Source organism: Camelina sativa, chromosome 4 (genome assembly GCF_030686135.1).
Source record: "Camelina sativa cultivar CO46 ecotype springtype chromosome 4, ASM3068613v1".
In the NCBI taxonomy this organism is placed as follows: Eukaryota; Viridiplantae; Streptophyta; class Magnoliopsida; order Brassicales; family Brassicaceae; genus Camelina; species Camelina sativa.
The window spans coordinates 32,330,736-32,353,276 of record NC_141883.1 but is presented as its reverse complement, the minus strand read 5'-3'; the positions used below and the strand labels follow the sequence as shown (position 1 = coordinate 32,353,276).

Genomic DNA, 22,541 nt, shown 5'->3' with positions numbered 1-22,541 from the left:
GTTACTTTTGCTCTCTACATACATAAGAAGAACAAATTAACTAACCTCTCCACAAGCTAATCATTCAAAATTCCAATTGTAAACATCCGTCAAACATTTTCGTTTCTTTCACAAAAATGAAAAAAAAAAAAATAATAATAATAAATTGTTGTTTATTTTTGTCCTCAAATACAAAATTATTAAGGAAATTAATTAAACCCAAACGTAGATTATCAAAAAGTTAACAACAAAACAACCTGGAATTGATCATCATCATCAAATATCAATCAATCATCAATCATCTTCGTCAATCGTCCATCGCAGCTGTTGATTATTAGATCTACTCGGAACCTCCGTCGCAGCTTCGTCCACCGGTAAATCGGACGCCAGATTTGAGAGAGAAGACGACGACGAAAGCGATTGGAGATTAGACGAAGAAGACGACGAAGGGAACATATTCAGAGCCATGATGTTTCCTTCGCTCCAAGATCTTCGGATCGAGAACGAGATGCTCTCTGAGCTTCCGTGTCGGCGACATGACGGCGGCCGTTTCTGATTTTGATTTTTTCCAACGCCGCTTGGTTTATCGTGGAGCGCACATCCGCAGTTTTTGTGGTAAGGACGCCTCTCGATGGCGGAATCAAGGCCCGAGATACATCCTTCGAAGATGCTGTGAAATATCCCGTCGGCGGCCATCTTTTTTTTTGGCAGCTGAGTCTCCGATTTCGAGATCCGGTGGAGAAAGTTTAGGATCTGAATCTTCTCGTTAATCTCGATTTTACTATTTATATCCAGATTTTTAATTGTATATAATTTTGGGCTTAGGTTTGATAAAGCCCAATAAGGTTTAATCTGACGGCCTACTTTTGCCAGTCTGGCGTTACAGCTGAGCAAAGGAGGCCGTTTTACCATTCTAACCTTTTCTAAGCTACTGAGTCAAACGACGTCGTTAGACGCTCTCCAAGCCATGGGGTTGAAACGACGACGTTAAGGGTTCTAGCTGCATATATAAAAGCCGATTTGAAATAATACTCTGTTAAGAATTCTTCTACACTACACAGATTAGAGAAGAGCAAAGAGAAGCATCTTGGAGTGAGAGAGAGCAACTGAATTTGGCGATCGTCTCTTAGGTTTCTATTAGGGTTTTACGTTTGCGATGGTTGGGAGGAGAAACGAACGAAGATTTAGGTGCAGAGACCTCTATCGATGGGTGACTCCGGTGATTATGGGGTTTCTCTTATTTCTCGTTTATTCCACTGTCATGATCGGCTACAGACTTCACTCGCGTTCATCTTTTGGTTCGTTTTCTTCTTCCACCATTGATCGTTTCTTCCCTTCTCTGTTTTCGATTTCTGTTTTACCATTGACCGTTTCTTTCCTATCTCAGTCTTTCGTCTTTCTTGATTTCACTTGATGATCGTAGATTTTTAGTTTTCTTGAGAGGTTCTTTTGTATTTTCTTTATCTTGTTTACAAGTTTCAGTAATTCTTTATGAAGCTGTTCTTACTTCTGCAAATTCTTTCAGATAAAGACAACACCGGGAGTAACTTCATCGACAAGGTAACGATCTCAGCTTACCAGCATCACATTGTACTTGAAGATTTGAAAAGAAATATTGAAATATAAGTTGTTGGATGGATGTTTTCAGGATCTTGACTGGAGGGAACATCAAGCTATAGAATCTGTTCGATCTCTTTTCACAAAAGAGGCAAGTGTTAACTTTTGCTGCTTCCGTTCTCCTTTTGTTGTTACAAGTAACTTACTAACCAGCGTTTGACACAGGTTCTTGGTGTTCTCAATGCAACCACATCTAGTGAGAATCCTTTGAGCCTTGAATCACTCAGGAAGAAGTATCATTCAGTTGTAACTTCTTCTGAGGTAAAGACTTATCATAATTGGGTTTTGATTTTTAACTTGATACTTTTGGTTCTTCTCTACTTTTCTTGACTGTTACGGGGTTAGTGATGCTGCTTGTGTCTTTTCACCTATTGTTTAAAGGGAAACGAAGATAAAATGGTTCCTGATTTTGGCCATGGAACTTGGATAGGAAAAGGATCCCAAGCGTTGAATGATACACCAGAGATGTTGTCTGAGAGGGTATCTTTTCATCTTTCTTTACTATGTTCACATGCGTGATTAGGTTGCTTTTATCTGATTGTTATGTCATGTTGTGTTGTTCAAGAGCCTGAGACAGGAAAGAAGAGTGAAACAGGCAGATGAATTGATGATGAATGATGACACTATCTGTTAAGGATACGTCTGTATCATCTCATTACCTCTGCAATATATTGTTTCCTTGTACAGAACTTTACATATCTAGCTAAACCTAGTCTCCTCTACTCGACTTATGTATATATACTAAGATGTAATCCCTTCTGTAAAATATGCAATACATACAAAGCTTACATGGTATCAGAGCTTATCGATACCCTTCTTAAATTTTTCTTTTAAATCTCTGCAGCCTCCTCCTCCTCCTCTGTTTCTTCTTTCGTGTTTCTTCCTTCTGTTCTCATATTTTCCATTCTTCTTCCTCTAATTTCAATCTTCTCTCAGATCTAATATTCTCGTCATTTCTCCATGGTTGCAATCGCTGAAACAGTTGACACACAAGGTCTCCTCAACATCAACATGATGAACATCACTAAACTCACATCAACAAACTACATGACATGGAGCCTCCAGATTCACTCCCTCCTTGACGGCTACGATCTTGCTGGATATGTCGATGGCACTTCCGTTCTTCCAGATTCCAAGCTCACTACCTCAGATCCGCCTACTCCAAATCCAGCCTATGCGACATGGAGACGACAAGATAAGCTCATCTTTAGTGGGCTTCTTGGTACCCTCTCTCCCGCCTTGCAGTCCCTGGTGTCTAAAACCAAATCTTCTGCTGAGATGTGGAAGACAATCTCTGCCACCTATGCTAATCCAAGTTGGGGTCACATTCAACAACTTCGTCTCCAGATCAAGCAAGCTGTTAAAGGTGACAAAACCATTGATGAATATATGCAATCTCTCACTACTAGATTTGATCAACTTGCTCTCCTTGGTAAACCACTTGCACATGAAGAGCAACTCGAGTACATCTTTGGTGGTCTTCCAGAAGATTACAAGATTGTCATTGATCAAGTGGAGGGTCGTGAGACTCCACCATCAATTATTGAGGTGCATGAGAAACTCATCAACAAAGAAGCCAAGCTTCTCGCTGGTGCTCTGTCCGCTGTCACCACTGGACCCACTTCTGCTCATGTTGCCACCAATCGGTCATCTCACGCCTCCGGGAAGCAGTCTTATTGTCCTCACCAGCCATGGAACAACAACAACAACAACAACAAGTATCGTCATCAATACTCACGGCAAGATACTCGTATGACCAGAGGCTATCAAGGCAAGTGCCAAATCTGTGGTGTGTTTGGGCACAGTGCCAAACGGTGCTCTCAGCTTCAACAACAGCCACACTTTGGCTCTTAAAGTGGTCTGCTTCCGTCTCCCTTCCGTCAGTGGCAACCACGTGCAAATCTGGCGGTCGGACATCAACAACCAACAACCTCATGGCTCCTTGATAGCAGTGCTACTCATCACATGACAAGTGATCTAGGCAATTTGGCGTTGCACCAACCATACCATGGTGACGATGCCGTTCTCATCGGCGACGGTTCTGGACTCCCGATCTCTCACTCTGGTTCACTGTCTTTACCTTCTTCCTCCTCCTCTAAACCTTTATCCTTGACCAATGTTCTTTGTGTACCAAATATCCATAAAAACCTTATTTCCGTCTATCGTCTTTGCAACACTAACAAGGTCTCTGTTGAATTTTTCCCTGCTTATTTTCAGGTAAAGGATCTGATGTTGGGAATCCCGTTACTCTTCGGCAGAACTAAAGGCGAGCTTTACGAGTGGTCGGTCTCACCATCTACCATCAAATCCTTTTTTGCTTCCTCTTCCACAAAACCATCTCTCCAAGATTGGCACTCACGTTAAGGCCATCCTTCTCATTCTATTCTCAAAACCGTTGTTTCAAATTTCTCACTTCCGCATTTACAATCAGATTCACAGAACATGTTGTGCACTGATTGTGCTATCAATAAAAGTCATAAACTCCCTTTTTCGCAATCCTCTCTTCTCACCACTTACCCTCTTCAAATCATCTTCTCTGATATATGTACCTCACCAGTTCTCTCAGTTGATAACTTCAAATACTACCTAGTGCTTATAGACCATTATACACGCTATACTTGGATATATCCTCTCAAACAAAAATCCCAAGTTCGCGACACCTTCATCAACTTCAAAGCTCTCGTTGAAAACAAATTTGGCACACGGATTGGCACTTTCTACTCCGAAAATGGCGGTGAGTTCTTAGCACTCCGGCAATTCTTGTCGAGGAATGGCATCTCTCACCTCACCTCTCCACCACACACCCCAGAGCGCAATGGAATCTCTGAGAGAAAACACCGTCACATTGTCGAAACTGGGCTATCTCTACTCACTCATGCTGGACTACCACACAAGTATTGGACTTATTCATTCTCTATTGTTGTCTATCTCATCAACCGCCTCCCCACTCATGTTATCAACATGGAGAATCCGCTTCATAAGCTGTTTGGCACGGCACCAAATTACGACAAACTCCGCGTATTTGGGTGCTTGTGTTTCCCGTGGCTCCGTCCCTACACCAAACATAAACTTGAAAATCGTTCAACTCCGTGTATCTTCTTGGGATACTCTCTGACGCAAAGTGCTTACATATGTCTTCAGCCCACCTCTGGTCGTATATACATCTCTCGCCATGTCAAGTTTGATGAACAGAGCTTCCCGTTGCGATCTCTGTCACAGTCACCAGCAGTCTCCACACCACCAACCTCTCCAATTCCTCAACCCTCTGTTGTTGTCATACGATCTGACAATTCTCCATTGCCATCTACCCTCCATTCACCACAGCCACCGTCACCACTCGTAACGCCGCCGTCACCGCTGCCCGGATCTCCGACGTCAGACCATCACCAGCCGATAATCGAGGAAACCGTCAACAATGCGGATCGTGATAGTGTTGTCAACGCCTATCTCGCACCAACCCGACCAGTTACCCAACCAGGCCAACTCAAACAATATCAACGTCGTAAACCCACTTCAGGCCCAAACTCGAAGGCCCATTCAAATCCATCAACTTCAAACCCAAATCCAACACCTCCTACTAACCCAACTCCAACCATACCTACTCAACCTGTCCAACAACCTCTCGCTGCTAATCAACACCCGATGAGCACTCGCCGGAAAAATAATATCCAGAAACCAAAAACCAAACTCAATCTCTCTGTTGCTCTATCCCGACATATTCCTCCTGAACCAACTACAATGAACCAAGCTCTAAAGGATCGAAAGTGGAGAGGAGCTATGTCAATTGAGATTGATGCCTTCGCACAAAATCAAACACTTGATCTTGTCCCTCATCAGCCTCACTTTAATGTTGTTGGTTGTAAATGGCTGTTTAAGAATAAATTTCTCTCTAATGGTTCTCTTGGCAGGTGTAAGGCGCGATTGGTTGCAAAGGGTTACTCTCAACAACTTGGCCGAGACTATACTGAAACCTTTAGTCCCGTAATCAAATCCACAACGATTCGTTTGGTGCTCGATGTTGCAATCTCCAAATCGTGGCAAATCAAGCAGCTCGATGTGAACAACGCCTTCCTTCAAGGTACTCTAGAGGATGAAGTGTATATGGAGCAGCCGCCTGGCTTTGTGAACTCGGATTTCTCTAATCATGTTTGCAGGCTTCGGAAAGCAATCTATGGATTAAAACAAGCCCCCCGGGTATGGTACACTGAGTTGAAGAATTATTTGGTGAGCATCAGTTTTGTTAACTCTCTCGCGGACACATCATTGTTCGTTCTACAACATGGACAGGACTATGTCTATCTCCTTGTCTACGTAGATGACATTCTCGTCACAGGTAGCAACAACGCACATATTCAAAGGATCCTCAACCTCTTAGCTGAGCGCTTCTCTGTCAAAGACCCTGAGGATCTCAACTATTTACTTGGACTTGAAGCACATCGCACAAGCAAAGGTCTCCATCTATCTCAGCGAAAATATATTGTGGATCTTCTTCACAACTATGACATGTCCACTGCTAATGCAGTCAGTTCTCCCATGGCGTCATCGCCAAAACTCACACTCACCTCTGGTACTGCTCTCTCGGATCCCACTACTTATCGTAAACTTGTTGGTAGTCTCCAGTATCTTGCTTTTACAAGGCTTGATATAGCATATGCGGTTAATAAGCTCTCTCAATTCATGCATCGCCCCACTGATGTTCATTGGCAAGCAGCCAAGAGAGTCCTCTGATACCTTGCTGGCACACCCACACACGGAATCTTCTTCTCCTCTACCAACCCACTCTCTTTACATGCGTTCTCTGATGCAGACTGGGCAGGGGATTCCCATGATTATGTGTCAACAAATGCCTACATAGTCTATCTTGGTCGAACTCCCATCTCTTGGTCTGCCAAGAAACAGAATGGTGTTGCTAGATCCTGAACTGAAGCTGAATATAGAGCCGTTGCAAACACAGCTGCCGAGATACGATGGATATGCAACCTTCTGACAGAGCTTGGGATCAAACGAAGTGCTCCTCCGGTGATATACTGTGACAATGTCGGAGCAACATTTCTCTGTGCTAACCTGGTATTCCACTCACGGATGAAACATATCGCTATTGACTATCATTTCATTAGAGATCAGGTTCAGAACGGTCTCCTACGCGTCGCTCATGTGCACACAACTGATCAGCTAGCTGATGCACTTACCAAACCTCTACCACGACACCAGTTCCTATTATTACGAGGCAAGATTGGAGTGACCCCCGCCCCTCCATCTTGAGGGGGAATGTTAAGGATACGTCTGTATCATCTCATTACCTCTGCAATATATTGTTTCCTTGTACAGAACTTTACATATCTAGCTAAACCTAGTCTCCTCTACTCGACTTATGTATATATACTAAGATGTAATCCCTTCTGTAAAATATGCAATACATACAAAGCTTACACTATCCACAAGTTTGAGAAGGCAGCACTCGCACGTTCCAGATCAGTCGATTCTGCACCACTAGGAAACTACACCATTTGGAAAAATGAATACCGGAGGGGCAACAACTTTGAAGATATGTTACGTCTCATGCAAGATCAAATCATTATGGCACGAGTTTACAGTGGTCTTGCAAAGTTGACAAACAATCTCGCCTTGCAAGAAGAACTAGAAACACAACTATTGTTACGGGGTTAGTGATGCTGCTTGTGTCTTTTCACCTATTGTTTAAAGGGAAACGAAGATAAAATGGTTCCTGATTTTGTCCATGGAACTTGGATAGGAAAAGGATCCCAAGCGTTGAATGATACAACAGAGATGTTGTCTGAGAGGGTATCTTTTCATCTTTCTTTACTCTGTTCACATTCGTGATTAGGTTGCTTTTATCTGATTGTTATGTCATGTTGTGTTGTTCAAGAGCCTGAGACAGGAAAGAAGAGTGAAACGGGCAGATGAATTGATGATGAATGATGACACTATCCACAAGTTTGAGAAGGCAGCACTCGCACGTTCCAGATCAGTCGATTCTGCACCACTAGGAAACTACACCATTTGGAAAAATGAATACCGGAGGGGCAACAACTTTGAAGATATGTTACGTCTCATGCAAGATCAAATCATTATGGCACGAGTTTACAGTGGTCTTGCAAAGTTGACAAACAATCTCGCCTTGCAAGAAGAACTAGAAACACAACTAGCCCAAATAGCATCGGAGGAAGAATCAAGTGATAGTGATACTGATCAACTGCAGAGGTAATATTGTCAGCAGTTCATATTGTTCTTAAGATGAGGCTCATGAAATGGTGTAGTCTGAAATGTTTGATTCTTTTGTTATTGTAGCAGAGTTCTTGATACTATAAGAGACATGGGACAAATACTGGGTAGGGCGAAAGAGCAACTATATGAATGCAAGCTGGTGACAAATAAGCTGAGAGCAATGCTACAAGCAGCTGAAGAAGAACTCGAATACACGCAAACTTATACAACGTTCTTGACTCAGCTGGCTTCCAAGGCACTACCAGATGCTATCCACTGCTTGACCATGCACTGGACTCTAGAGTATCATCTCTTACCTTTACCAATGAGAAATTTTCCAAGAAGGGAGAAGTTGGAGAATCCGAAACTTTACCACTACGCTCTCTTCTCTGATAATGTGTTGGCTGCATCAGTTGTTGTCAATTCCACAGTCATGAATGCACAGGTAATGATCAATCACTAGTAAGACTCAAGAGTGATGCAATGCAAGAACAAAAGCTTTAAACTTACTGGTTTTGTTTTTGGCAGGATCCTTCAAGTCATGTTTTTCACCTTGTGACTGATAAACTCAATTTTGGAGCAATGAGTATGTGGTTTCTGTTAAACCCTCCTGGAGACGCAACCATCCATGTCCAAAGGTTCGAAGATTTTTCTTGGCTCAACTCATCTTACTCCCCAGTTCTGAGACAGCTCGAGTCAGCAGCTATGAAGAAGTTCTACTTCAAGACAGATAGATCTGAATCAGTTGAATCAGGCTCAGAAAACCTCAAGTACCGGTACCCGAAATACATGTCTATGCTTAACCACTTGAGGTTCTACATCCTGAGGATCTTCCCAAAGTTAGAGAAAATCTTGTTTCTTGACGATGATGTGGTTGTTCAGAAGGATTTAACTCCCCTGTGGTCCATAGATCTTAAAGGGAAAGTGAATGGTGCAGTAGAAAATTTGTGGTGTCACCTTCCATCGCCTTGACACTTACGTAAACTTCAGTGATAAACACATTTCAGAGACCTTTGATCCGAAATACTGCGCATGGGCTTATGGGATGAACATCTTCGACCTGAAAGAGTGGAAAAAGAACAACATTACTGAAACTTATCACTTCTGTCAAGACCTGGTCAGTTCTTCTTCTTGACTTTTGGTACTTACCATTCATCTGCATCTCTGTTCTGTATAGCCTGTAGGTTAAGTTAAAATTTATTGGTTTGTTCCTCTGTTTCTGCAGAACGAAAACCGGACTTTATGGAAACTTGGAACATTGCCACCAGGACTCATAACCTTCTACAGGCTGACACTACCGCTTCAGGGCAAATGGCACTTACTTGGACTGGGTTATGATAAAGGAATAGATGTCAGGAAGATTGAAAGATCAGCTGTTATACATTACAACGGACACATGAAACCATGGACAGAGATGGCGATAAGCAAGTATCAGCCATACTGGACAAAGTACATCAATTTTGATCATCCTTTCATCTTTAGCTGCAGGCTGTTTGAGTGAAGAAGACTAAGCTTCTTAGGTTACTTAGGTACACAACATAACACATAACATGTAAAAGTATTGATTCTGAAGGTATAAATGAATTAGAATAAATACTTCAAAGTGATCCATATGAACTGCAAGTTTCCTTCACATTGATATCCTCTAACCTTTTACATAATAGACAAAAATTAATTACGAAAAAAGAATGAGAAGCTAGTGTTAGTACCTCTCACCTTACTCAAGACGGTGGGAAAGGGATCCGATAGAGCGTAGAAATCATGTGCAAGGTCTTTTAAATTCTGATTTGTTATCTAAGTCGGGGAAATTTAAAACTTGGCGTACATCAGATTCAGCGTAGAAATCATGTGATACAACAACTCGAATATGAGGATTTCACTGCTTGTTACCGAGCTAGTAAAGGCTTCCGTTCAAGTTAACTGGATTGTGCCAAACAATACGGCGCAAAAGGATAGAAGAATGGAGAGTGGTGACACTCCACAAGCCAGTCTCAGATGAATAGATAAGTAAAGTTATGACATCGATGATGTAACTTGTGTTCATCACAACAACTTCGTAACCTAAAAGGACGCCGTTCTCAACTTTTGTGACGAGTCCAGAGGGTACGGGTCTGAATATTCTGAGTCGAATTTGAGGAGGCCGAGGATGAGGAGGGATCTTCACACATTGTCGTGAAATAGGATTAGCCACATAGTAGGTTCTCCCGAGGGACTCAGGTTTCAAACAGACCAAAACTAATCCGACATCCGTGTAAGCCACGACTCTAACTGTTTTGTTTTTTGGATGGTCCTTGTGGTTCTCGAATTCGTAGGTTAGGAAAGAAGAGATGTAAGAACCAAGAGATCGTGAAAGTCCCCAATTTTCACATCCGTAGTGAGCCAAGACTTCTTCGTTAATATCGCCGCATAATAGCGACCACGAAGAATGCGAGTTTTGATGGAATGGAAAAGCTCCCGGAGAAACTCGGATTCCACGATTGATTTCCACTCCTTGCAAACCAACTTGCAAGTTGTGATGCTCTTTAAAGATAATTTCGCTAGTATAATTTCCAATAGATCCAAATTCAAGGAATTCATCTTCTTGTTTCCAATAACTTGTAGTGCAGTTAGGGTTTACTCTGTTTTTACCGTTAGTTCCGTTATCGATATACTGTATTATTATATACAAATATTTAGTTTCTAAGTATACAAATATTGAGTTGGTATAAAAACTAAATCTACCATGATCGGAAATTTTACTTTCTTCTATATCATTCATCTTCGAGTTCAAATTGATTCGTTATTACTCTGTTTTTGCAGAACTCGATGAAAAACCTGGAACATAGCCACCAAGGGATGTATACACGATCTTGTAGGTTGATTGTTGTGTCACATAGCCACATAGGGTACATATATTATAGCTAATTCATTTCAATCCAAAGTTTCAACTGACATTTTTCCTATAACTGTCATTCAACTCAAAATCTTAATTTCCCGAGGATACTTATTCCTTCTTCAGTATTGGCCTAGCTTTAGCAAAACAAACCTGACATAAAAGAATCTCTCACTTCTTGTTCTTTCGATCCTTGAGTTGTCTCTCCAGACTTCTGATTCTCTGATTCAGAACTGAACTTCGTGAGATTCTTCTATCTGGAACACTTGAAGATGACTCGGAGGAGGGGGACACAGGAGGTTTTTCTTGAACAACACTTTGGTCTTTTGGCTCGGGAAAGGTAAATGGCAAAGGCGAAGATGAAGACGGTGACGGCTGCCTAGTAGAAGAGTTGACAACATCTGGGAGATTCAAGAGCTTCCTCACATCAGGACGTCTTAATGCTGCATATATATACACACACAAGCAAAAGATACAAATCAAAATTCTTTAGGATTTGCAAATCTCACGTCTCAAAGAGTAAGAACAATGTTCGGGGGACTTACTTAATCCATACACAAGAGTAAACAGATTGGAGGTAAGCCAGTAACAAAACAATGCCTGCAGGCAAGCATCATTCGTTTGTGGTAAGCAAAATGTAACTTTCGTACGTCTGCAATGCTTATCAGTATCAATGCTTACCTTTTCAATGCCTATCAAAACTGGAATAGAAAGGAAGGCAATAATTCTTGAGAATTTCTTCATAGTTCCAGCCACTGGATTGCCTTCAAGACCTTCCTGCATGTTTGACTATGGGAAAAAAAAAAACAAAATTTGCGCATTATATATATTACTTATGAAAAAATTAACCAACTACCAAAAGTAATAGAGATAAATCTTTGAGAATGTTACCATTTTTAGTAAGATTTAGAGGTTATATCCCATTATAGAACTCTGATTTTTCTTATCAACTAAATTTCTATGAACGAAATAAATAATGGGCCATTCTAATTCAATAGCTCCAAAAGGACGCAGAAAAAGTATCAGCACACAAATTGAATAAGTCACCAAGAAAGCATATAAAAAGCTCTTACCTCCACCATAATCAAGAAAGTCGCTGCGGTGAGAAGTGGCAAGATATATGTAGTATCTGCAGTGGTGAGATCAGTAAACCAAAGAGTTCCCCCGGTTTTAAATGACGGGACTTTCTCCGCCATATTCCTGATCTGTAAACAAATATCAATGAAACTCAGAAACAGCAAAATACTAAAGTATAAGTATATAAACATCTTACCGCAAAGAAAAAGCTGATGAAGATGGGACCTTGAATAATAAGTCCTTTGAGGGGGGTAAATGGAGTTACTCCATGTCTACGCAAATTCACGAAACAATGGAAGCATATCAGTGAATGAGGGACTAGTAGTAAGTTTTTAAATTGAAGAGTAAATTCATCTCCAACAGTCATCCATAAAGATGGACTTACTCTTTAAACAATAACTGCATCCGTCTTTGACCTTCTGCCATGGCTTCAGGATCCTGAGCCTAAAAATCATTATAACACATGCAAATGGTCTTAACCACGGCACTCTAGAAACCTACTCAATATCAGAATATAAGTAAGACAAGGGGTAATTAGAAACGGTAGTTGCAACTTCATCAACATTGTCTAATCAAACAGAAAACTCTGAAGATAGCTACTCAATCAAGATTATAGTTCACAAGTGATATAATTAGAAAAGCCAATCATCCATTTACTAACTATAACAAACTGAGTTTCTCTTACATGTTAAACCAGAAGGCGTTTTCATGGACTTGAACAGTGTCAAACTCACAATCGTTCACGTGCACACACAAGGAAAAAGTAAAGAAAAGGAGCAGGAACAAAGTGTACCTTAGTGCTCATCTCTCTTCTTAACTCCTCCAGTTGCGGCCTCAGAACCTGCCAGAACATGATAGATATATGACAGACGGAAAAGAGGCCAATCCCAGTGACTGAAATATGCAATCAGAGAACAAAACTCCAAAACTAACATTGAGTTTGTAAGTAGCCTTCAACTGATTCAAAAGAATGGGAACTGTAACTCCACGAATGATAACAGTTGTCAAAGCTATTGAAGCCCACCTGAAAACAATTTTACCACTTGAGTCTCTTAATACTTAAAAAACAGAACCGAATAAAATGAAGAACTTAAAAAAAGTGTGCATATATACCAATTCAGGCCCGTAAACGAATGCACACCATCAATCAAATGCTGTAAAGCAGCCACAGGAAAAGCAGAATCCGCAGCAGCAATAGCAACCTCATTTACAGCAGCAGGAACAGCTTGGCTAGTCGTCGTTAAAGCTTCAACGATTTCATCAGGAACAACTTCCGTAGCCACGAAGTCAATACCATCAACTTTATCAGACCATTCAGGTTGTGTAGAACTCATATAACGACACGAAGACAATCCAAGACCACTCAATGGACCAGAGGCAAATGAGTGATAATAATGCCTTCCCTCAAACATAGAGCTAAGCTTGTAATTACTAGTCCCATTACGTGCTAAGACTTTACGAATCATCGTTGTATCAGAACGGGGTTTAGTGTCGTCATCTCTATCATCATGAATTAGATGACCACACGATGGATAAGCTCGTCTCTGTAGAACATTAGCTCTCTTGGTGATGATACTACGCAAGCAAGCCATATCGAAAAGATCCTTCTACAAATCAATTCGAATCAAATCAATTCCTACTTTATAATTTCTACAGATAAGGATCCATTTCAACACTTCCACTTCAAATTTTCACAGCATTATTATCTCAAGAAACCACAAGGAAAACGTGAGAAACTGAAATCTACAAATTTACCTGATAGAGTATTCAAAGGTTCTTGAAATCACAGCTGCATTTCACAGTTCGGCTGCCGGAGTCGACTCGTAGTCTTAGGGCTTAAAGACCTGAGAGTGAGAGAGATCGTCTCTTTCTCAACTACCTGACGACGACCATCGCTAACACAAAACGCATCGTTTCATCTAACACCCGGAAACGAAGTGATTCTAAAAGGCACCTTAATGGGCCTTTAAACTTTGCTAACGATTAAGGCTTATTAGGGCCCAAATTAGGGTCACGAATAAAATAATGGCATAGCTACCCTAAAAATGGGAAGTACTGCACAAAGTTGGCGGAAAGCAGAGTTACAAATTTGTGAAAATATCATCATTTCGTTTGCGTGCTTCACATGGGGGAACCAATGTGTCTCTCTCTTTACTATCTTGTGGATACTTTAGGGTTTCTATTATTTCCTCTAATAAAAAATTGGGATTGGGGGAAATTCCCAAGTTGCAATTTTTCTTCTTCTTTGAGCTCAGTGTTACTGTTACCACTAGTAATGGCTTGTCTTCGTAGCTTCTCAAGGAGAAGTCTTTACCCAAAATGGTTCTGCTGCAAGACCTCAAGGCCTGCTGATCTTCTTCTTCAACATCATCATATCAAAGATTCTACTGGATCCAGTTTCCCGGACTCAAGTCTTCTGATTCGTAGCTTTCACAGGCAAGTTTTCTCTCAAGATAGACGGAATATGTCTTTTGTTCAACCAATGGGTTCTTCTGGAGCGTTGGTATGTAGTAGACACATGTCTTCTAAACCAGAAGAGTTGTGTTCAAAGATTGATGCTTTTGGAAATGTTGCTGAGGAACTTGTCTCTGATAAATCTGTGGGAGCAATGGCTACTGTAGATCAGATTTTTTCTTTCCCTGGGGAGTTCGTGCATTATGTGATTAATGGAATCCATGAGTTCACTGGTTTAAATTGGTATGATTGATTTGTATTTTGGTTGGACTTTTATGTTTGGTATTGCTTGATTATTTCTTAAGGTCGTCTTAGTTCAGTGATTGGTTTCTAATCTTGTATGCATAGGTGGATGTCAATTCTTCTTACGGCTTTTCTGGTTAATGTACTGATGTCACCAGTCTCTATGCGGGTTGTGAGGCATGCTTGGGAACTACTGGTTGGTTTCTCATTGTCCTTTTCTTCTTATATTTTTCTGCGTTTGAAAATCTACATAATCCTACATTTTGTAAACAACTAGATTTTGCTTAGGAGGACCCTTGAGAAAATGGAGAGAATTCAAAAGGTAACATTTCCCTTTATTAATTAGTTCTTTTGAGAATCTTTTTTAAGCTTACTGGGCACATTTGACAAACAATTTTCATTTCAGGTCGGTAATCGTGAAACTCTAGCTAAATACAAAAAATGGGAAACAGAGTCGATCAAAGAGTGAGTTTTCTTACACAACATTATGTCTCTCTTTGACTTGCTTTAACTTCTTCTCTGAGGATTATTTATCACACCAGATTGGAAGCCGGTTGCTTTTCTTTCTGGAAACTGTTTGTTCCTGATGCATTCGTCTACATCAGCTTCTTGAGCGGGGTAAAACTAAAAGATCATGTTTTTAATGTATTTTTTTGGGTCAAGTGTTTTGACTCTTGCATATTGAGTTATTGACTCCTTCTCTACGTTCGAAACAGATTTCAACCATGGCTAAGAAGATCCCTGAACTTTCAACTTCAGACAGCTTATACATCATGCCTCTACTGGCAGGCTTCACTTTCTGGTTCTCATCAGAGGTTTAAGGACTTTAAAATCTAATGTTTAAATGAAAAAAAAAATAGAGACATATTTGTTTGATACATAATCCAAACTAACTTTGACATATATGTTTGTTTTCATTACGAAATTACTATAGATCCACAACAGAAGCAGTCTTTTATCCAGAATGAAGAGACTCCCTTTATTTCCCATCATCTTTGTCGTGCTCCAAGCTACATTTGATTTTGAACCGGTAAAGCTGGAGTTTTGTGAGGTTTGATCTTAAACATTTTCTTGACTATTGTAGTCTTAGTTTTGTGTTTCTTTTGCAGGCAGTATACTTTTACATGATCACATCTAGAATCTATGTATCCACATTATTATTGAGTAAGTTCTTTCTCTCTGTAGATAAACTCTTATCATTCACAAATCACAACATACATCTTCCTTAGCAAACCTCTTCTCTCTTCTTGTTCAATTAAAACAGCAATACGAAGATAACTTGTTTTTTTTTCAAATAGAGTTGAGGTCCAATCAGATAGTAAAGTTGAGAAGCATCCTAGGGTGGCCAGATGTTCCAGTAACAACGGTCTCTAAGCAGCAAAGGATTATGGCGAGATTGACATGTCTGATGAGAGAATTTATTGACGTGGTGAAGAAGAATGACAAGAAGTAAATCTGCTTTTGCTTTCTTAGTCTCTCTATCTCTTTGTCTTTGAATCAAATTTGACTTGAATACTCTGTTTTATGTACAACTTATTGTAGCTATTTCAGATAAAGAACCATCCGTTAAATCATAATTGATCTAGATCAGCAATCTAGCAAGTTATCTATGCATAATTCATTCATCTAGCGAAATTAACAATATATTCAAATTCCTAATTCAAATGTAGCAAATTTCGTGGTCTACATTGCATTGTGTTGAGTTTGAACCCGAAAATAAAAAAAATGCTTGCATTATAATTCATATCTTAAGCAAACCATGAGTATTATTTTGATATGGTAAAACTAAGAAATTCGACTTTTTTGAGGGTAAGTCAAATCTACAAAATATTGGTGTGGTGTCTATTTGAAGACCAATATGGTGTGTTGAATGATAGAGTCGAAAGAAAATTCTATATTACATTGGTTAAAGTTGAACAATATTGAACTTAGATATTTACTTAATGGATGATATTTAGTTGATGGAGTTTGTCCCCTATTATTATTGATCTAAGATATTTTAAATCTAAACTCAACAATTAATATTCAAAACATTTTTCTGAAAAATTACAACTTTATAAGAAAAAAACAAATAATATCAATAAATTAATCATATTTAAACACAAATAAATGGTAAGTATTAAAAGAATTACGAGAGAACAAAATAAATAAATAAGGATGTGAAGTGAAGAAAGCTTAGCATATAAATACATATACTAATAGTACAAAATCTACATACCAGGTGAATGTGATTTTCACAAGTAAGTGTGTTAAATCCTAGATCACCAAAGCAAACTTTGTACACTATCTAAACCCTTTAACTATTTATATCTCTTATAAATAGTTACATATTCCACCAAAGATACCTTGTAGTAGTTATTGTATTTTCCTGAATACTTTTTTTTTTCTTAATCTAGATTACAAGATTGAGAATATCCAAAATTAACTATATTATTACAGGGTTTAGATAGTTCAAATTTGTATTTTTTTAAAAAATCACGGTATCTTTAAAATCTTGATGATTTGTTTTTTTTCTAATCTTGTAAAATCTTTCAATTTGATGAAAGAGTTTTCATGACTTTTGTTATGAAGGAAATGATATAAAATCCTAAACCAATAACATAAAATTTGAATTCATTAACAATCCAAGATTCTTTTGTTTTACTTGAATAACATAAAACTTTAAATGACTTCATAAAACTCTTAATTCAATAACACTAGATTTATCAAGATTTTAGATAAATTTTTACAAATCCATAACCAATAACACCAAATTTTTAAAGAGTTTTTAAAAATCTTGATTGAATAACAACATATTTTACCTAATTTTTAAAATTATTAAAATTCTTTTTAAATCCTAAACCAATACCTCCCCTAATTTTACAACAACTAAAATTATTTCACAATATACTATGTTGGTCTTGATCAATTTCAGGATTTGAACCTCTTTCCATGAGCGGCGGCAGACTACGGAAAATCCGCAATCATTCAGATATTTCCCTTACCAGAGAGATTCTTGAGCAGTTGAAATTAAAATTACACCTTGAGTCAGATTCTTGAGTTTGGCATAAAAATTTATTGGGCCCACCTAGTTAGGGGCTCGGGAACAGGCTTTGTTTCAGCCATCTCTCACTTTTGGTTCGGGAGGTTCGACAGAGTTTCTCCCATCTCTCACAGTCGGGAATCGCCGCCACCAAACCGAGTCCACACGCTTCCCATTGGAAGCAATCGCTCTCTAGGCGTTAGATCTTCTTCTTTGTTCACCAGATCCTTTTTTGAGGAGCTTCCTCTTGTGCCCGAGATATTGCCACTTGGCACAGAGATCACGGTGCCTCCCTACCAATTGTAGGAAAAGCCGGAAGGTGCGTGAGCAAAGCAATGGAGCATAGACTCATAAGAGACGAAACAGTGAGCTACTTACCTGGAGGACGAAGTCCTGACATGAGTCTTACGGCCAGCCCGCCTGCGCCTCCCTTAGGATGAATTCCAAGCAGAAAATTACGAGGGATTCGAAGCCGTTCCCAAACTAGAGCACCGGGCTCAGGGGATAGTGCGGGAGGCATAACGTGATCTGAGAATGGGATGAACTTTGGGAAGGTTCCATCGTCAAAAAATTGTTTGTTTTGGCGTGCGAGGATATGAAGAAACATGCGCCTGTAATCCTAGGGATTCTTTCGTTTACACAATTGCGATTAGATGGTTTCACACATAATGGTGAGTATGTGAATAATGTTAAATAATTTAAGGCAAAAATTATGCATTTTGGTTTCTGTGTTATAACATCAATATTGTGTGCCTTTTAGAAGACACAATATTATATCTTCTTCTAGAAAATTTTCCCACGACTCTAACGTCTCTGTCTTTTCTCAACATATAAAAAGATCACTCACCACTTGATACAAAGAACTTTTAGAGAATAGTATCACAGAAAAAGGAAAAAAAAAAAACAATAATAATTTCTGTTATAATTTAGTGTAATTTAGTGGATGCTCATTAGTAGTCTATTAGAAGTCCATTTATAACCTAATATTTGTTCACCAAGTTGTATCTCTTTTATATAATCTATTATGTCTATGGAATAATACAAAGCTTTCCCCTCAAATCTATTATTTTAATATATTATCAGCATGAGTCTCTAACATTATTTTAAGAAGAAAAAAAAACACTAGCCGCCGACGTTGAGCCTCTCCAATCTCGAGTGTCTCTTGTCTCCGAATAATGATGAATGATGAGGATATAAGTTTGGTTGATATACAAGCCAACCATTCTAAAGCATAAGAAATATTTTACTCATTTGATAATGAAAGAGGCTAGTGTGAGCACTATCTCGGATAATGCAAATATAATTGAAGGCTCTGGAAGAGAATATGTATTATTGACTATGAGAACGCAACTTAAAATTGTTGATGCATTATACTCTCCCAAATTTAAGAGAAATTTCTTGAATTTTAAAGATATCCGTAAAAATGGAGATTTACTTATCATGTATTTGATTGTGGCTATTCTTGCAACTGGAGAGAAAATTTCCACCTAGTCAAAGCCCTCTCTTTTAGTATATCATTGGCTACTAAGCGAGTCTTGTAATGCTCACGACTGCCATCAACTATTTTTCCATTTGTGCGAGAATTCTATGATTAACTTAGCATGCATTTTTCAGTTGAAAGTCTTGCGTGAACATGTGTCGGATTTGCTTGCTATGAAGGCGACCTCCTCTCTTGTTCAGTTAAAACAGCAATACATAGATCATTTTTTCCTTTAGCAAATAGTGTTGAGGTACAGGCAGATAGTAAAGTTGAGAAACATCCTGGGGTGGCCAGATGTTCCAGTAACAACGGTCTCTGAGCAGCAAAAGGTTATGGCGAGATTGATCGGATGAGAGAATTTATTGACGTGGTGAAGAAGAATGACAAGAAGTGAATCTGCGGTTGCTTCCCTCTTTGTCTTTGAATCAAATTTGACTTGAAAACTCTGTCTCATGTACAACTTATATATTTCAGATTTTCAACTATCCCTTGAATCAGACTTGACCAAGGATCAATATAATCTACCAAGTTATTATGCATAATTATTTCTTGTAGTAGAACAATATTCACATTTCTAAGTTTCTTTGCAATCTTTTTTAACAAAGTCACACATTAACCGCAAAGAGACAAGACCTACTAACTTATTTATTCATGTATGTAAGATACAAGTCTTTTAATTGATTTATTTTTTACTTTAGAGTTTTCGTAGTATGATAGTCAATAAAATTATATACAATATTTTTTAGAAAATAGAAAAGTATTGCAATTAGAATGTTGCAATTTACGAGTCTTTAGATTACAAATTCCAGATAATGGAGTAGAAGAAGGTTTTAAAAGCATTCAACGGAAAATAAAAAAGACATGCATTGAGAAGATTTAAGTGATCGTAATTAAAGCATTCAATTGATTGAGGTTATATCTCACTCTTCTATTTTTTGTTGAGTAAGGAATTTGAGCTTTAGCTGCTCTGATCATGCAGTATATATGTCCTTTGATACTCAACATTTGGTCCTACAGATTGATGCATGTGTAGTCTATCATATATACTGTAATAATTTTTGGCTTTTTGTGAGCTTAAATATATTTATTTATAATTACCCCCTTTTTTATGCATGTTCGCATATTTTTTCACAGTCAAATTTTCCTTTTAGTTAAAGGATTTAATATTTCTAATAACTAAACTTAACGTCAAATATGGTAAAAACAATATATAAAATAGAGACACCTAGTCTGTTTACTAAAACTAAACGTAGAAAAATAAATAAAAATTGACCTTAACTATCTAGGAAGCCCAATCGTAAAGCACAAAGGAGTCAGAAAAGTCAAAGTTGTATATATATATATTCAACTAGAAAAAAAACTAGGGATTTGTCGTTCTCAAATTAAACACACACCAAAAGAAACAAAAAAAACAAAAAACAGCATGCAAGAAGGGAGAAGAAACCTATGGAAGATTGTCGAGTGTCTATATGAATGTGGTAAAAAGAAGAAAACAAACTCAATGGAAGAAGAAACCCCTAATTCGATGTATATCACTGCCGATGTACTAGAAGACTTGCTCCTGAAAGTTCCCCTGAAATCTCTGTGCAGATTCAAAAGTGTATCGAAAGAATGGAAATCAATACTGGAATCAAAGAGGTTCGTAGAGAGACATCTGAGTCTTGCAAAAGCTAGCCGGAAGATTCTCCTGGCCGCTTACCACTGCAACTGCGGCGTTTCGCCGAGTCTCCTCCCCGAGTCACGATTCGAAGGAGGCGAAGAGTTCTTCTCTTTACACTGCGACGCGACACGACCGTCGATGAATTGCGACGGTTTAGTTTGCTTCCCCGAAGTAGAGTGGGTCGACGTTTTGAACCCCTCGACGGGACAGCTCTGGCGATTCAATTCACCATCACTCTTGAACCCCCGCCCAATCTCCACCACGTTTCCCACCGGTAAAAATCATGCATGCATGCATGCATGAGCTAGTCAAAACTTTTTTAATTTTTTTTTGTGTTTATGTTTTGTGTATAGGATCGATGGTGATTGAATATTTTCAAACTTTTCAGGATCATGGTCGACTTATTTCCCGGGATATTGTGCGATGGGATTCGGTAAAGACAGTGTTAAGGGTAGCTATAAAGTAGTGAGGATCTTTGTTGCTCCTAACTATTGCGATATTCTTGATGTCAACACCGGTGAATGGCGGAAACTTTGGAAACCACGTCGTTTCAAGGTTGATGTCGGACGAAAATCCGCGTCTGTCAACGGATCAATCTACTGGTTACGAATTAGGCCTCATGGTTCCATCTACACGATACTAGCCTTGGATCTCCACACGGAAGAGTTCCGAGATGTCCAACGTCCACCTCTCCCCAAGGGCATCATGTCTGAAGCACAGATTGTCAACATTGGTGATCGTCTTGCCATTGCCATTCCTGAATCCCATCCTGTTCACCAATACGTACTAAACATATGGATTATGGATGCACAAGATGAAACTTGGACCAATTCTCACTCCATTAGTTTAGCTTCTCTTGGTATGGTGGAGTCTAGGTCCTTCACGCCAGTGACTCTCTCTAAGCATGGGAATGTTGTTTTCTATGACGATAAGATGTGGTTGTTCAAATATTATCCACACACAGACCAACTCCAAATCCTCTCCAAAGACATTTGTATTATATCTCCCTACCTCCAAAACTTGGTCCTACTTCAGACTCAACAAGTCGAGTTTAAGACTGGGATTACTTGCATCCGCCGCGAAACAGAGATAACGGTACGTACATATATATATATTTACTATTAGAGCTCATCAAGTTCCATCCCTGCTTGGTTTTGAAATGAACTTGTTGCCTTACTGTTTTACTATATGTAGGATGTGGTGGTGGGTCAATCAACAAGTGTTGACGAGATTCTCTCTGAGGGAATAGGTGAGAGAGAATATATCTTTCAAATGATTTAAACTGATCCTGCATGCTGAGTTTTTGAACATTCATAACTGATGGGTGGTTTGTTTTTTGGTTGAACCCTACATATCAATGCTTTAGTTGGCTGTCGAAGCACAAAATCAAATTGTTTGCTACACTTTTGTTTCTCCGTCTTCTGTCCTTATGCACTTTTGATACGGTGTTTTATGTAGCTTAAGCTAATACTTCTCTGCTGCCTAGCACGTTCTGGTTATTGTGGCAACGTCGTCAAGGTATTATTATCACTCGACTTCCATTGTTTGTTGTTTAAACTAAATTAATTTGTTGAGTACTTTTAATTATTTTTCACTGTTTTGTTTGAACTTTACAGATTGCATTCTTAATGAAGCTCTGTAGTATCATTGGTTTTTGAGGTATTTTCCATTTTTTTTTTCTTATTCCTTAATTTGTTTGTCCTCTGCTTTGGCTGCAAGTCTGTCTGAGTCTGAGTGTCTGACACTTCATACGGTATCTCTTCCTTTGTGCAGGATTTGATGTTAGATGCATCTCTCGGCTTCGATACCACAGAAGCTATATATATAGTACTACTATGTGTCACTCCAACACGCAGTATAACATAAGTTAACTAATACTACTTGTTAGAAGAAAAAAAACAAAGGAATAAAT

At 38.9% G+C, this 22,541-nt stretch overlaps 4 protein-coding genes, 1 long non-coding RNA gene and 2 pseudogenes across 6 annotated transcripts; 3 read left to right on the top strand and 4 right to left on the bottom strand.

The window, feature by feature from the left end:
• Positions 1-132: 132 nt before the first annotated feature.
• Positions 133-775, bottom strand: LOC104783223 (uncharacterized). The gene has a single exon (XM_010508354.3). The coding sequence runs from the start codon at positions 673-675 to the stop codon at positions 274-276; it is 402 nt and encodes a 133-aa protein (XP_010506656.1). The 5' UTR covers positions 676-775; the 3' UTR covers positions 133-273.
• Positions 179-9,322, top strand: LOC104783221 (putative galacturonosyltransferase 2). The gene is made up of 10 exons (XM_010508353.3): positions 179-1,277; positions 1,505-1,539; positions 1,628-1,687; positions 1,762-1,857; positions 1,978-2,076; positions 7,484-7,818; positions 7,909-8,266; positions 8,350-8,752; positions 8,829-8,938; positions 9,047-9,322. Exons 1-10 carry the CDS (start codon positions 1,136-1,138, stop codon positions 9,320-9,322), a joined length of 1,914 nt encoding a protein of 637 aa, XP_010506655.2. The 5' UTR covers positions 179-1,135.
• Positions 9,323-9,697: 375 nt separating this feature from the next.
• Positions 9,698-10,398, bottom strand: LOC104784444 (F-box protein At3g28330 pseudogene; annotated as a pseudogene).
• Positions 10,399-10,611: 213 nt separating this feature from the next.
• Positions 10,612-13,709, bottom strand: LOC104783220 (mitochondrial inner membrane protein OXA1-like). Of its 2 annotated transcripts, none has more exons than XR_015597395.1 (10): positions 13,526-13,709; positions 12,884-13,377; positions 12,704-12,794; positions 12,564-12,611; positions 12,156-12,267; positions 11,967-12,042; positions 11,767-11,898; positions 11,375-11,482; positions 11,239-11,293; positions 10,612-11,136 (listed from the first exon to the last, which is right to left on the bottom strand). XR_015597395.1 is itself a non-coding variant. In XM_010508350.3 (10 exons), exons 2-10 carry the CDS (start codon positions 13,360-13,362, stop codon positions 10,865-10,867), a joined length of 1,320 nt encoding a protein of 439 aa, XP_010506652.2. In that variant the 5' UTR covers positions 13,363-13,377; positions 13,526-13,709; the 3' UTR covers positions 10,612-10,864. The 2 variants fall into 2 exon arrangements, 1 of the variants encoding a protein (XP_010506652.2); XM_010508350.3 differs by having other exon boundaries at positions 12,156-12,214.
• Positions 13,710-13,834: 125 nt separating this feature from the next.
• On the top strand, positions 13,835-16,052 carry LOC104783219 (mitochondrial inner membrane protein OXA1-like). Its single transcript, XM_010508349.3, has 9 exons — positions 13,835-14,467; positions 14,573-14,663; positions 14,745-14,789; positions 14,874-14,932; positions 15,010-15,085; positions 15,184-15,282; positions 15,402-15,497; positions 15,577-15,631; positions 15,766-16,052. The coding sequence occupies exons 1-9, from the start codon at positions 13,896-13,898 to the stop codon at positions 15,918-15,920; spliced, it is 1,248 nt and encodes a 415-aa protein (XP_010506651.2). The 5' UTR covers positions 13,835-13,895; the 3' UTR covers positions 15,921-16,052.
• A 1,089-nt stretch (positions 16,053-17,141) lies between these two features.
• On the bottom strand, positions 17,142-18,217 carry LOC147946413 (uncharacterized). The gene is made up of 2 exons (XR_015596217.1): positions 17,868-18,217; positions 17,142-17,782 (listed from the first exon to the last, which is right to left on the bottom strand). It is a non-coding gene; the product is annotated as an uncharacterized LOC147946413 (long non-coding RNA).
• Positions 18,218-20,494: 2,277 nt separating this feature from the next.
• On the top strand, positions 20,495-22,287 carry LOC104784443 (F-box/LRR-repeat protein At2g43260-like; annotated as a pseudogene).
• Positions 22,288-22,541: the final 254 nt, after the last annotated feature.

Coding starts and splice junctions, on each gene's coding strand:
- LOC104783219 (XM_010508349.3), top strand. CDS start 13,896: ATGGGGGAACCAATGTGTCTCTCTCTTTACTATCTTGTGGATACTTTA. Junction 14,468..14,572: donor GAGTTCACTGGTTTAAATTG/GTATGATTGATT, acceptor TTGTATGCATAG/GTGGATGTCAATTCTTCTTA. Junction 14,790..14,873: donor AAATGGAGAGAATTCAAAAG/GTAACATTTCCC, acceptor TTTTCATTTCAG/GTCGGTAATCGTGAAACTCT.
- LOC104783220 (XM_010508350.3), bottom strand. CDS start 13,362: ATGGCTTGCTTGCGTAGTATCATCACCAAGAGAGCTAATGTTCTACAG. Junction 12,043..12,155: donor ATGCAGTTATTGTTTAAAGA/GTAAGTCCATCT, acceptor GAATTTGCGTAG/ACATGGAGTAACTCCATTTA. Junction 11,899..11,966: donor TCATCAGCTTTTTCTTTGCG/GTAAGATGTTTA, acceptor ATTTGTTTACAG/ATCAGGAATATGGCGGAGAA.
- LOC104783223 (XM_010508354.3), bottom strand. CDS start 675: ATGGCCGCCGACGGGATATTTCACAGCATCTTCGAAGGATGTATCTCG.
- LOC104783221 (XM_010508353.3), top strand. CDS start 1,136: ATGGTTGGGAGGAGAAACGAACGAAGATTTAGGTGCAGAGACCTCTAT. Junction 1,688..1,761: donor GATCTCTTTTCACAAAAGAG/GCAAGTGTTAAC, acceptor CGTTTGACACAG/GTTCTTGGTGTTCTCAATGC. Junction 2,077..7,483: donor CAGAGATGTTGTCTGAGAGG/GTATCTTTTCAT, acceptor GTGTTGTTCAAG/AGCCTGAGACAGGAAAGAAG.